The 13,726-nt window shown below is 41.8% G+C and overlaps 1 protein-coding gene across 2 annotated transcripts; it reads right to left on the reverse strand.

Annotated features, from left to right (window-relative positions):
• Window positions 1-1,658: 1,658 nt before the first annotated feature.
• On the reverse strand, window positions 1,659-11,981 carry SMG7 (Telomerase activating protein Est1). Of its 2 annotated transcripts, none has more exons than XM_086814335.1 (7): window positions 11,568-11,981; window positions 10,117-10,755; window positions 9,890-10,012; window positions 7,190-7,446; window positions 2,671-5,242; window positions 2,391-2,507; window positions 1,659-2,293 (listed from the first exon to the last, which is right to left on the reverse strand). In XM_086814335.1, exons 1-5 carry the CDS (start codon window positions 11,643-11,645, stop codon window positions 2,710-2,712), a joined length of 3,630 nt encoding a protein of 1,209 aa, XP_086670461.1. In that variant the 5' UTR covers window positions 11,646-11,981; the 3' UTR covers window positions 1,659-2,293; window positions 2,391-2,507; window positions 2,671-2,709. The 2 variants fall into 2 exon arrangements, with proteins under 2 accessions (XP_086670461.1, XP_086670460.1); XM_086814334.1 differs by having other exon boundaries at window positions 1,659-2,305.
• Window positions 11,982-13,726: the final 1,745 nt, after the last annotated feature.

Here is a 13,726-nt window from a genome sequence, read left to right on the forward strand (position 1 = left end):
GAAGTTTTGGGATAATCTTTTGGATTAGAAATGTGCACCGTACATTTGGTGTGAGCTGTTCAATCAATGCAAAGTTTGACAAATTTTTGTAACCCACTTAAAAGTTAAATTGTGTACAACTGTCTACAACTTATTAGGCCAAGTATCAAACACCAACTTGGATAAGTCTGCACAAGTCGAGCAAGTCCATTTGGATAATTCTAGCAACTGGTCGGGCAGATTAGGCAACTGGTCGAGCAACATCAAGTTGGGCAGCAAGCCCGTCCAATAGACCAAGCAGCTTGCAAGGGACATCTTGCCCTATAAATAAGCCCCTCCTCACCCCACTTCATTTCTCTTAGATCTACGATCAAGCACTTGCAAGCAAACAAGCACACAACATCAAGTAACCATCTCAAAAGCATCCATCAAACAATACAAATCAGTCCAACCTACAGCAAGGAGCCTGCATTTGACATCCAACCTTCTCTTATCCTATTTGTTCAACCTGTTTCTTTTGGATCTCTACAATTTAGAAGGCAATCTACTAGCGCACAGATCCTGCTTAGATATGCAAGTCCTGCCTCTCATTCATCCAACCTGGAATTCAACCTAAACTCGATTAGGCACACAAGTCTTTACTTTCAAGACAAGTCAAGTAAGGCCTTTAGTGGGTGATTGGGACCTAATACCATGTTCATGCACTCTCTCGCTTGCTCTTCTCTTCAAAGTAATTAAAGTAACACACTAAAAAACTTTGATTCGTGCCTCACCACTCAAGCTTCCATAGTCCATTGAGCCTAATAAGGACAAGCAATCCAAAGAATGGCATGAATCCTGAGCACCAAGGACTAAATGGTGTTCAAAGGACCAAGATATACGAGCAAGAGATCTGCAACTGGGGGCAAGTGGCTACTTTGCACACCCAATGTCCAATGGTATTTACAAAATATCATCCTTTGAATTGCTCGTTTGCTAATTTTCTCATCATCATCATCTAATCTTCCCTAAGGTTACCTTTATGTGGGGCTGAAAAGATTATCATCTTCAAGATAAAGATACAGGATTGAAAGGATCACACATAGTCGAGTACAATCTTCTTGAGAGGAAAAGAATCCTTGTGTGCCTACGTTTCTTACAGAAAAAGTAAACCCTCCATCTCAAAATGTCATTGGAGACAGAAAAAGTACACCCTCCATCTCCCAATGTCATAGGAGACAGAAAAAGTAAACCCTCCATCTCAAAACCATTAGCCTTACAACTTCGTGGCTGCAGCCTGCACCCAACAAAACCTAATACAGAATCGCACTTCAAAAGTAATAACAAAGGCAGAAACCCAATCATAGCTGCAGAAACCCAATCATAGCTCTGCTTCTACATGTACTTGGCTTACAACTTCCTGGCTGCACCCAAAAAAACCTAATACATCATCGCACTTCAAAAGTAATAACAAAGGCATAGCTCTTCTTCTACTGTACTTTTAAACTACATGAGATTCAAAGGGGTGGGAGAGTTGGCCCAGCAGTAAAGCTCCAGCTTCTGGGCGCGCACACACGCACACCCACACCCACCCATAAGGTGTGGGGTAAAAAAGAAATGAACCTCCTCCCAATACCAAAAAGAAAACAAAAGATGACAAAACATTCTCCAAGCACAAAGATCAAGGTTGCTTAAGTTGCTCCACACAAATGCCCATCTTGTCTTGTTTTACTTCTTGAAAGCTTTGCATAAGGGCACTTTCCTATGTTGTAGTTCCCTTTATATACCAGGTCAAACTTACAATGGACAGTAAGAAAAATTAAAGATTTTCATGAATCCAAATATCAACTCGCCCCAGGAACCCTGGAGTTATTGAGGCCATTTCGTTGACTAGAACTGCTTTGACCCCAAAAAGTACAGCACTAGGTCCTAGCTGGACCAAAAACTCAGAAAAGGTAAAAAGGAAGGTTTCCCACAACCTCTTGCATACATGATCTTTCTGCCAGTCACAACACACACTACGTAGCAGTGGACATTTGTGATGACTCTCTGGTTAGCCAGAACTGAAAGTGAGTTCTGTCACAGCCTGTCACTGTCCTTCTTTGTGGCCATTAGCACCAACGCTCTATACCAAACCACAACTGTAGGCCAGTCTTCAAAACGAAACTAGTAAGACAGCCTATCGTGTAGATGGCATAACAACAGAAGCCATCACTCAAGCTCTGCCGATTCACGTGCAAAAGATAATCCCCCTCTGTTTTTTGCAACTTCATAAGCACAGAACACCCCCCGAACTTGTACATGGTATCAAACCATATGGTTGAAACATGCTTACCTGCAACAAGGGCTTCCAGAACCCAAAATAAAGGAGTCAAAACATAACAGATGATTGAGTTTAAAAACTATCCCTCAATTCCTCACTCATGGCTTACCTTCAATGAATTTCCAGTTAGGCTTTCAGTTGTAGAACACAGCAAGTTTCACCAAAAACCTGAAGCTTAGGCCCACTGCTTCTGTCCCACCAAGTCCACGTCCGACCTTGCCATCACCTGCCAAAAGTCTCATCAGAAATATATACCATGGCTTAGAAAATGTTATCATGCCTTCAAGATTTTTTCAATTTATTTACAGTCCAAGATACAATGCACAAGCTCAGTTAGCGTGTAGACAAAAGGAGCGATGCATACGACACCCAAATTTTGAGCTACATACCATCTTTTGAATCAGATTTGCATACCCCAAACACTCTGATTATGACACGAAAGAATTCTGACCCGGCCACAGGGGTTGTGGTGTCTGCTGCTGCAAGGCCAATGGCTGTTGTTGGGGTGGCTGCTGTTTCTCAGTATGCTGGCGTTGCTGACTCCGCCGGGCTGCAAGTTGTTCATTGTAAAGCTGCAGCAGCTGCAGCCTTTGATGCTCTTGTAGAAGCTGCTGTTGATATTGCTCATGGATCTGCTGTTTTCTGAGATCTTGTTGCACCAGTGGAGTTGATAGGGGAGGGGGGCTTGAAAAGCGATCCGAAAGCTTCATACCTGGAAACGGAGATACAGTGGCCTCTACTTCCGGATCAGTCCCACCAGTTAACCCTCCATAACTTGAGCTGCCCACTGTCCAACCTTTCCCTGAAGCTGCAAGCTGGCTTATCTCCCTTGTGAGTGGAGTGTATCCATCCAACCAGCCATAGTCATCAACCTGTTCATCCACTGAAGAGGCTCCAGAGTAGTCTCGAACAATTTTAGACTGAACCAGCATGCTAGCTGGCTGCCCAGATGATGTAGGCTGCGAGGATTGAAATGTTGAGGTAACTGGCAAAGACACAGGAGGCTTTACTGGTAAAGGACCAAATCCAGGAGGTGGTCGCATGCCTGAAGAAAGGCTTGTAACCCTCCGAGCTGGCTTCTCACCATCACTAGCAAAGCCTGTCACAGGTTTCAAATTGGGGCCAACAACGCCTGAAATACTCAAATCTTGTGTAGCTGCCTGAAGGTTTCCAGGAATACTGTCTTTTGTCACAACCTTGGGCATTTGAGAACTTGGCTTCGTCTGCACAACACCATCTAGCACGCTATTCACCATAGAATGGGCAGGCACACTCATTATTACAGACATATTTTGTGCAGCATTACTCACAACCATGTTTTGTGGGAAGCTTGGAGAGAACTCCGTAAAAGAAGATCTCGTAACTGGACCCATAGTCAAGCTACTTGGTCGGACTACCAAGGAGCCATTGGCAGCAGCAACCTTGTGAAGCTCGGGATTCCACAAAGAACTGCCCGCTATTACATCCTCTGGCTGCCAATTCATGTTAGGAGGGATAGGAGTCCATGGATGCTGATTTTGAAACATACCAAACCCAGTTCCACTGCCCCAATCAACAAACGAACTAGAAACAAGACCAGCCTCATACCCACTACTTGGGACATTAAAATTACCATCTAGTGCGCCTGACATGTTGAATGCTGAGCCACAAGGATGGGAGCCATTTTCTGACTTCAAATCCAAGCAAGCACTGTTTACACTAACTCCACTGGCCAAACTTGCAGGTTTAGGAGAGACAGAGTGAAGGTTGCAAATTTCAGAAGACAGCACTGGTGCGATTGATGTCAAAGGGACCATGGAAGGTAAGGCCTCAGGCAAGAGTTTTCCAAGACCTGTCAAAAATGATGTCTCTAATAAAGTCTTTTGAGGTGGGCTTTCAGGGCCAATCCAAGAACTTGACTGAGGAGTAATGTTTAGCATGGGATTTGAAGTTCTATCCTTCTTTCCCTGTGGTAGAATATCACCCAAGACACTTGTAATCATTTGTTTCTCCAACTTGACTGAAGGCTTGAAAACAATAACCTCCTCATCTTCTTCCTCCCCTGAAGCTGTTACCTTTGTCAACGACAACTCCTGTTCCATAATTGCCTGGTTTTCCTTTGGCTCAGCAAACGGCCTTACACATTGTTCTTCTAATATTTCAGCAGTCAAAACTACACCATCTCGCTTTCTTTCCCGGCTTTTCTTATCACCTGTCAAGTAAAAGCTGTCTGTTTCAACATCATAATACATGCCCTTCTCAGTTCCTTCTAAGATGTTAGATATAACTTTTCCCGCCAGTATGAGCCGTTGCACCCGAGCATGTATCTCTTTTTTACTTCCAAGACCCACAGTTGGTCTCTTGGTGTAATCTAGCTTGATCTGGATAGGTAGCAGTGGGGTAAATCCTCGTAATTCATGATCCTCCCAAAGTATCAATCCCTCGTAATCTTCTTTGGAAAAAATACTTCCAAATGCTCCTGTCCTGTGCTCTCTGACCTCCTCGTCTAGAAATCTGTTCAAAAGATTGACACACTTCTTCCAAAAGAACATCCTTGCATTGCCCTCCTTTTCCCTGACCTCAGTGCCCATAGCCATCTCGGGCCTGCAAGAAAGCCATTCCACTACAACAAGCACAGCAGGCAAGAGTGGACTTATGGAAGCATTATCCACTTTTACGCATTGTTGCAGAAGATACCCCGCACATTCAAAGATGGCAATGAAAGCATGTTCCAAGATGACTGATTGCTGTAACATCTCAGCATATGTAGGCTGATGAGAATCAGGGCCTACGTTAACATTGTGCACAGTAAAAATAAGGATACTGATGAGTTGGAGAACAACACTTGGTCCAGTTCCCCAGATTCCTCCTAACGTCAAAGGACTTGGGCTGGGCCCTGCTTCTCCATCATTATCCTTAAAATCAAGTAACTGCTCTAGCTCGGATAGAACACAGGAATGAATTTCTGGGAAAGTCTCTAAGCTGCAACCATTCAGCGCACTTTTAGCAAGCACATTGATTCAACTCACAGAAAACCTAACCCAGTTTAACCATTTTTAAACAATGTCGTGCATAACACCTAGAATTGAAATGCATTTTCCACAACAACCAGCCTATACTTCAATTTACAAAGTCTGGCAGTTCAAAGTAGCCTTTTAATGCAATACATACTAATTGCTCATGCTCCTTGCCTTGATTGCAACTTGACTTTGTTGTGAAAGTGTCAAAGTGCCAAACATGTGCCAGATTTTAATGTTTCTTAGGCTAGATGTAAATTAACATTTCTCAATGCAGAAAATCCAGGAATCTAAATCCCTGTCACTTCACTACATAAGCTGCGCACTTCATCAGGTAGTAAGGTTTTGTGCTGCCTCCCTTGCATCTAACTGGCAGCTGTTGGTTGGCCAGCTGCAAATCCCAGTAATAAGTGGGCAGGCGAGCCTATACTTGCCTACTTTGGCAGCAGCCAAGTATTAGTAGGAAGGTTGTCCCCACCAGACACTAGCACAGGCTATGGGAAATTTCCATGCCAAATCTCTGACCAAAGTTGGTAAAGCTTGTGTGCTCATCATTGCTTATTCACGTACAGCAATCCATCTGCTCTCTATCAGTACCAAAATGTGCTAACCACATGGCCCTTTCTATATCCGAAAGCCCAATTCGAGGCCGTGAAGATTGCATGATCATGAAGTCTTGATGGCCTAAGGTTTTGAACAAAGGCTTATGGCCTAAGAGTTGATGGGATTATCAAGCGAAGAGTCTTTAGAACCAGCATAGTCGAATAAGCTTGGAAGATTTACACTGGACGGTTTTAATTTAAGGACAGCATAGCTACAGACAGTGTTCTCGGAATTCAAGAGGATGCTATCCTACTTCTCTGCTGATGCTGAGAGAAAATGTTGTCATGCATCCGCAACAGCACTTCGAACTGGCGAGGTGTTGAGCATTAGCATAGTCGAAAAAGCTTTGAATTTTTACAATGGGTTGTGACAAAAGAACAGCATAGTGCATGAAGCATTGTGATATTTCAAGAGGATGTCATCCTGCTTCTCAAGAAAAAACCTTGTTATGCATTGGCAAGAGAGCACATCAAAGGTATATAGATATTGACATGACTACCAATTTCTATTTTGGGTACTGTTAAAGAAGGCCAGAGTCATCCTCCTTGTGTACATCGCAGGAAGTCCCTACTTTGCATCACATCCTCATCCTTCGAGCAATTCACTGGCCAGACATAATCACATACAGGCAGCCATGGGTTCGAATGAAAGGGTGTATGGGACACAACAGCTGTTGTACAAGATAGATAGAAGTCTAAGCTAAAATACATGGCTGCCTAATGTCAGCACAGCTTGTTCAAATGTACATTCATGAGCTCCATAATCCTAGATCAATTTTTCTCTTAAGACATGGTATAGAGATTGCAATTTGAGAAAGGCTTGGTGCAATGGGCAGACCAGGACAAGGTGATCCACACAAACATTGGCTTCATCCCAGGGCAAGGTGATCCACACAGACATTGGCTTCATCTCAAGGCAAGGTGTTTGCAATAAATTAACAAAACAGGGTCTTCTAACCACAGGGTCCCTTCTTGCATCTTCAAATAGCAACTTCTTGACATGGAAAGATGTTTTGAAAGCACCAAAAAGAGCAGGAATTCATACCAATTTCTACTATAAGAACCAAAGTAGCTTAATTCTCTAGAGCGGCCAAAGAAAACATTGCAAGCAAACAGGTTATACTTATCCTTAATAAACACCCTTGGGTTGTAGTTTCCATTTTTGTATACCTATACTTGTTTTGTGTGTGTGGGTTGGGAGGGAGAAAAGGGAATAAGGAGGAAAGAGGGGGGGGGGGGGGGCGGGGGGGGGGGAGAGAGAGAGAGAGAGAGAGAGAGAGAGAGAGAGAGAGAGAGAGTAAAAAGAGTACCTGGTCCGTGTAAATAAGATCCCGTTCAGCCGTACGACACGGACTCGAAAATTTTTCAAAATTTCAGTGGAGTTTGAAGCACCTGCACTATGCTCAACTAGCTGGTCACTCTGTCTACAAGAAAAGCTTGCAATACCTGTCCCTAGAGCCCACCCTTTATCCCCTTTTATGCCTTTGGTGACTGGCCCCGAACTGCCAGTAATCTGAGATGGCTTCCCAGAAGATGATGCAACCAACCGCAAATAACTGTGCCGATTCTGGGGAAAAATACTAAAAAGTATAAGCATGGTTTCTATACAAAAACATAATTTAAGCTTACAACTCTAGGATATAAAGGAGAACACAGAGTTCTGGGGAAAAAATTATCATATATGTATATATACCTATATATATACATATAGGTATATATACCTATATGTATATATATACATATATGTATATATACATGTATATACATATAGGTATATATACATGTATATACATATAGGTATATATACCTATATGTATATATATACATATATGTATATATACATGTATATACATATAGGTATATATACCTATATGTATATATACCTATATATATATATATATATATATATATATACATATAGGTATATATACCTATATGTATATACATGTATATATACATATATGTATATATACCTATATATATATATATAATATATATATATAGGTATATATACATATATGTATATATATACATATATATATATATATATATATATATATATATATATATATATATAGGTATATATACATATATGTATATATATACATATATATATATATATATATACCTAGATGAATCCAGGAACATGCCCAAATTCACCTTATAAGAAAGTGCAATTTATAACCTCATGGTAGTCATCCACAAGACAATAAACCATCAACTCAATATCCTTAAATTCCCTTCCACACAAACAAATCTAAGACAACAATCCAGCAAACCATAATCATTAAATTCACAACATTGATCAATAGGTACTAAGGTGGCTTTGACCACAAGTTCTAGAAAGGGTTAGATCGGGTGTTTGATGAACAGCCTTTGACACAATTAGTGCTTTCTACACAAGAGCCCATTTAGTAATGTTTGAGGAACAGCTTGTTTATCTCTCACAGGATGTGCTTTTTTTTCGGGAGATTTCAACTCATACATGTGTGTGGGTCCTCCCTCCACGCCCTTACAATGATGCAACCACCGGCACCGGCAGGCAAGGAAAACTGAACCCAGGTTCTCCCCCCTGCAGTCCGACGCTCTAACCACTTGCGCTACGTGTGATGGTCGACTGTCACCGGATGTATTTTCAAAACTGTTTGCTCCAAATCAGATTTGTGCCCATTCCATGTGATGAGGACAAGTGTAAATACATGGATCTTTGTACATACATGTACATTATATTTTTAATGATTTGTCCTGACAAGCAGAGGCTTCTGAAGGTCACCAGGAAAGGAAGCCAAATGCATCAGCTCCAAACTCAAAGATGCATTTGTCATGCTAACGCTCCCGCCTAGATAGGGTTAGGATTCAGCAGATGAACCAGCCCATGATGTGTGCCATAATCTATACAGGGACAAAAGAGGCTGTGCATGTGAGGCAGACCACTTAGAATGGGCAACAGTGGCCAGCCAACCAAAGTGTGAATGTAGTTATTGCAAAAACCCAAAGTAGGCAACAAATGCATGAACACGAGTTGGTCTATGTTTTGAAGATCTAAAAATAGAATCCCTCTCCCATTCTTTACTACTTCTACAAGACTTTTTGGGCAACCAACCAGGAGAGAAGACAACTTTTCAAGACCAAGAGGTTCACCTTTTAGAAGCCGCCAGAACAGCAGCAATTATTACATTTCAGGCTTCCTATTCCAGCAACTGGAGGAGGAATACATAAAGTTTTCTTGATCTTTTCACATTTAGTTCTTAGTAGATCCAGCAGAATTCCTTGGAAATTGTAAGCTTTATTCACTTCGACATTATAGAGTAAATTAGATTTTCTTGCTCTTATTGCATTTAGTTCTTAGCAGATCTAGCAGAATTCCTTGGTAATTGTAAGCTTTATTCACATTGACATTATAGAGTAAATGAGGTTGAGAGAATCAAGCCTTTCACAAGGACTCATTCTCACTTTTAGCTTCAATGAATCATGCTTCTATTTGTGCACCCTGACATGTCCACAAATATGCTATCCTTCATGGGTGGTGGTATAGCGTGCCCGTATACAATCTGAATGACAAGAGAGGGGGTTTGTAGTGGTGGTGGTTGTGGGAGGGGCGGGGCGCGGGGGCGGGGGCGGGGGGGTTATATGTGCACGTCATTATTTTCATAGTATTGATTCACTGTTATGTGGATACTTACAACATACGCTTGTGGGAATGGGGTTGTCACATCAAGGTTATGGCCAATATGTGAGTGTGAATAGCACACGAGCTTTTAAGTACACAAATATATTCTGCAAAAAACTTATAAAAAGTAATTGTGTGTGTGTGTATGTTTGCCTGCATGTGTTGCGTGTGAGTGTGTGGTCAAACTTCTCTTGAAAAGAAAACTGGACTAAGGCAAAGCAGGAGTGTGACTCCCACTCTAATGTGAAGTCCTGCTACAGCAAGGCACCTTTTAGTAAATGTCCTGCTCAGAGAGGAGTCACCAAAAGAAAGGGGTGCATAGTTGTTCAGTTCTCCCTACCTTTTCAAACAGGAGTACCAGATTATCTTTTGCAGTAAGGAAAGGAGTCTCAGCAGCCAGACTTCGGAGATAATGATAAACAGCCAGCATCTCATCGCCAACATACGTTGCCAAAACTGCCAACTGCAACACATACAAAATTTGAAAACTTTAATGGGTTTAATCAGAAAAGTCTTTTCTTTTGAAGGCAAGACAGTTTCAGATTTAAAAAATGACAAAATAAAAACCTGGTTATGAGGATTGCCACTAGCTGGCCACAAGGAAGCAGCTTTGACATAAAAGCCAGCAGCGATTGACCAGTCATGGCTCTTTACATCTCCATCCGCATAATACTCTTTGTAACGAGCAAGATCTCCCAGATATATCAAGCAGCGATGACATGAAAGCTGGCACCTCTTCAATTCTGCAATCCTCTTATCATCATCTTTGACATCCTTACTTTCAATTGCATTGCAAGTTAGATCATCCTGTGACAGCCCATGTTTGGTTCTGATTTTTAATATCAAATCATGATAGAATCCAGTTGCCTCTGACAAAAAGCTCCTGAAAACTGCTAAAATCTTATGAACAGGCTCTCTTCGGACACTAGGCTTGTTTCCAGAAGAAGGAGCGCTGGTAGTGCCTGTGCCTGAACCTGACCCTGCAGGTGGCATGCCTTTTCTGATTCGAGCTCTGAACTCTTCAATGCGTGTGTAATGCAAACGCCAAAGGAATTGCTCAACATCGTGCAATTCAGCAAACTCGTGATCCTCAAGTATGATGGATTCATACAACTCTCTGATACTGTTGCGGAGGTTTCGGACATTTGGATCAAAAGGCCCTTTTGACTGAATAGAGGTCAACAAAAGCTTCTCTAACTCCAAAGCCTGGAAAATGATAGCCATACCCAAAAAAAATGAATAAACACGTTATGATGATATAACCCACCTCAAACTTCAGTGTCACAAGTTTAAGGCATAATTCTCAAGATCCATGGCATAAGAGCTGCTCAGAGTTTTGGTGGTTATCCCAGGCTGGGGTGTAGAGGCACTCAGGGATCAATACCCGTGCCTGAGCTAAGATTGTTGGAAGCTTCGAAGATGGGAGATTAATCGTCCAGCTTTTTCACATCAAGGAAATTAAAATCAAATGGTCCAGCACAAGGATGTAATATATACCTAGATGAATCCAAGAACATGCCCAAATTCACCTTATAAGAAAGTGCAATTTATAACCTCATGGTAGTCATCCACAAGACAATAAACCATCAACTCCATCATGCATAGTATGAACTAGATACTATGACATCCCTGCTAACGTCATTAGTAACAATAGTGGGTGTAGAACTTGGTATCAATATATGCTCCCACACACATCGTGTGGGAAAAAGATGGCATGCTCATATTGAGAACTCCCCTCAATTGAAAATTTTCTACACGCATCCTGCCTGGCCGCAGGCTGCAAACTGGCTACACATTCGGTTCTTGGGACCTAAGGATCAAGATCCTATGGACCATAGCCATCCCAGGACTAAAATGGCCCTTTTCCTGGTAGAACTATGTGATGTGCTTGAAGTCCGTACATCGAACGAGAGAGTCAACAGAAAAAGATGTGACCCGTGATCTCTCTAAGATCCGAAACGTTCGCGATGGAACAAGCAGATAGCAATTCGATGAGAAAAGCAGAAAAGCATGCTTACCTTGTGGTAGTGTTGCTGCGCCAGTCCACCTGCGGATGATGATGTCGATGATGCCCTAGAATCACCCGAAAGAGTCATGGTCCATCTGCCAGAAAGCTGCGATGCCCACCAAGCTTCTTTTCAAAGAAAACGCAGGGAATTGAGCGGGGCCAACAAGCTAATTTGGCTAGAAAATGGGCTAATTTAGGGAGATCTAATCGTCTATGCAGAAGCTAAGACGCGCGTAGGCGCGTCCGTGCGGACACAGAGAGAGAGGGGGGGGGGGGGCGGGGGGGGGAGCACAACCTGTAAAAGTTGAAGAAAGACGGAGAATGCAAGGCTTTCCACGACGGTGAGAGCAGAGTCAAATGAATGAAGCCAAGGACGGACATCGTTTCATGGTGAAAATTATTACGCGTATTTTATTTAATTCTTGCTACTGACCAAGTGGCAAAGACTTTTTGCTCATTTTTAGCCTAAATAGGGCTCTACAATGCGTGAAAAATATTTTCCCCTCTCTCACCACATTACTACACACAACACATATAGTCTCATTGGGATAGTCAACACCCTTAAATTTTCATCTTGTCTTGCCTACAAAAAGCTCATGAAAGCCCCCCCTCCCCCCAATGCTTGTTTTGAGAATAAAAAAGGGAGACAATTCTCTCAAAATAGAATTGCTACCACTCGGATCAAGCACCCCATAAAACTTGATATGCCACATGTCACCAAATAGCCTTGGGAAGAAAATGGGATGCCACCAATTAAGAAGGAGAGACATTGCAGCACTATCGCTAACAATTACAACTACGCTAGCCGCGCAACAAACGAAGGAGGCAGCAGGGCGTCGGCGCAGGGGGACTATGGTTATACCGCATGGTACTGAAAAATTTGTTTGGCTTACCTCTCACCACACATGTTCCTTATGAAGAGTAGAGCTGCTCGTGTGGATACACGACCATGGGGATTGACTAGTTTGCTAGCCCTCTCACCCCATGCACTAGCCCCTACATTCCAAAATCATTCTACCAATGGTGAGACACCAATAAAAACGGTAAGCCATATGGTCTAGCGAGCGACGAGTTTGGGAATAGATGGTGTATTGGTGAGGAGGTCCTGAAGTAACTAGACACCTCCTCCAAGATTTGAAGGTAGTAGATTTGCACTTTTGCATAAGAGTGGCTCCTATATTGCTACAAGAGAAAGAAGCTAAGAGGTGGAAAAAAACCTAGGGCTACTTTTGGTAGCCCCACACTCTAAAGCACTTTGCTAGCCCCATACTTTGAAGCACTTCATGGGAAGAAGAGGTTTAAGGGGATTAGCTCCTCGCTAAAGCATGCATCCTACATGGTAGGGCTAGCCTCGAGTAAGGGTCTATCATTTAACCCATATTATTTGTTAAAAAATTACTGTACACAGCCATTCATGAGAACCATTGGGATTTACTCTCATCTCTTAGTAAGCATAGAGGGAGAACATGTAGGACAATGATTAATATCCTCAAATGTATATGTGAATACATGTTGTTGCCACTCAACCTGGGTATTTGCCAAACAAAGGCGAGAGGATCATTGGCAAGGAGGGAGAGAGGGGGGAAGGAGATAAAGGAACAAATGCTTGATGAGGTGACACAAAAGGCAATAGCTGTGATGAATGGGTGAAGGAGTAAAAGTGAAGGCATTGAAGCTATAAAGGCCTCGCATCTCCTTTGTCGTGTAAATATTTCTTTTGAAAAATAAAACACTACGAGTTTAGACATTTCTTTTGAAAGTCTAGAACAAGTTCACATTTAATACAAAGGTTGAAGTTAATAGATGTCTTGTGAAAGGCCTCATTTGTTTTCCCAAATTCTCATCATGATGTGAGAAGTTAAATGGTAACAATGTTTATGACTAAAATCACTACACCTCTACAACTTATCAAAGAGGTCATGCAAGTTTGTCAAATTATATTATGACGAGTTCTATAATGTTAAATGATAAAAATTGAGTAATAAATAAACAAACAAAACATTATCTTACCAAAGAACAAATAATTCTAGAGACCATAATATTTAATTTAAGATTCAAACATAAGTGACAAGATCTAAAGGAAGAAAGGACTTGTGTCAATATCCTACAAAAGATCATACGAGTCTTGGAGATAATGGTATGACATCAAAGGCACGATAGATCAAAAAG

Source organism: Cibotium barometz, chromosome 20 (assembly GCF_041138505.1).
Source record: "Cibotium barometz isolate CiBa-2024 chromosome 20, ASM4113850v1, whole genome shotgun sequence".
Classification (NCBI taxonomy): Eukaryota; Viridiplantae; Streptophyta; class Polypodiopsida; order Cyatheales; family Cibotiaceae; genus Cibotium; species Cibotium barometz.

Excerpts from the sequence above, each read along its gene's own strand:
- SMG7 (XM_086814335.1), bottom strand. The coding sequence starts at position 11,645 with ATGACTCTTTCGGGTGATTCTAGGGCATCATCGACATCATCATCCGCA. Across the intron at positions 10,013-10,116 it reads GTGGCAATCCTCATAACCAG|TTGGCAGTTTTGGCAACGTA; the intron begins GTTTTTATTTTG and ends TATGTGTTGCAG. Across the intron at positions 5,243-7,189 it reads ATCTTATTTACACGGACCAG|CTTAGAGACTTTCCCAGAAA; the intron begins GTACTCTTTTTA and ends GAATGGTTGCAG.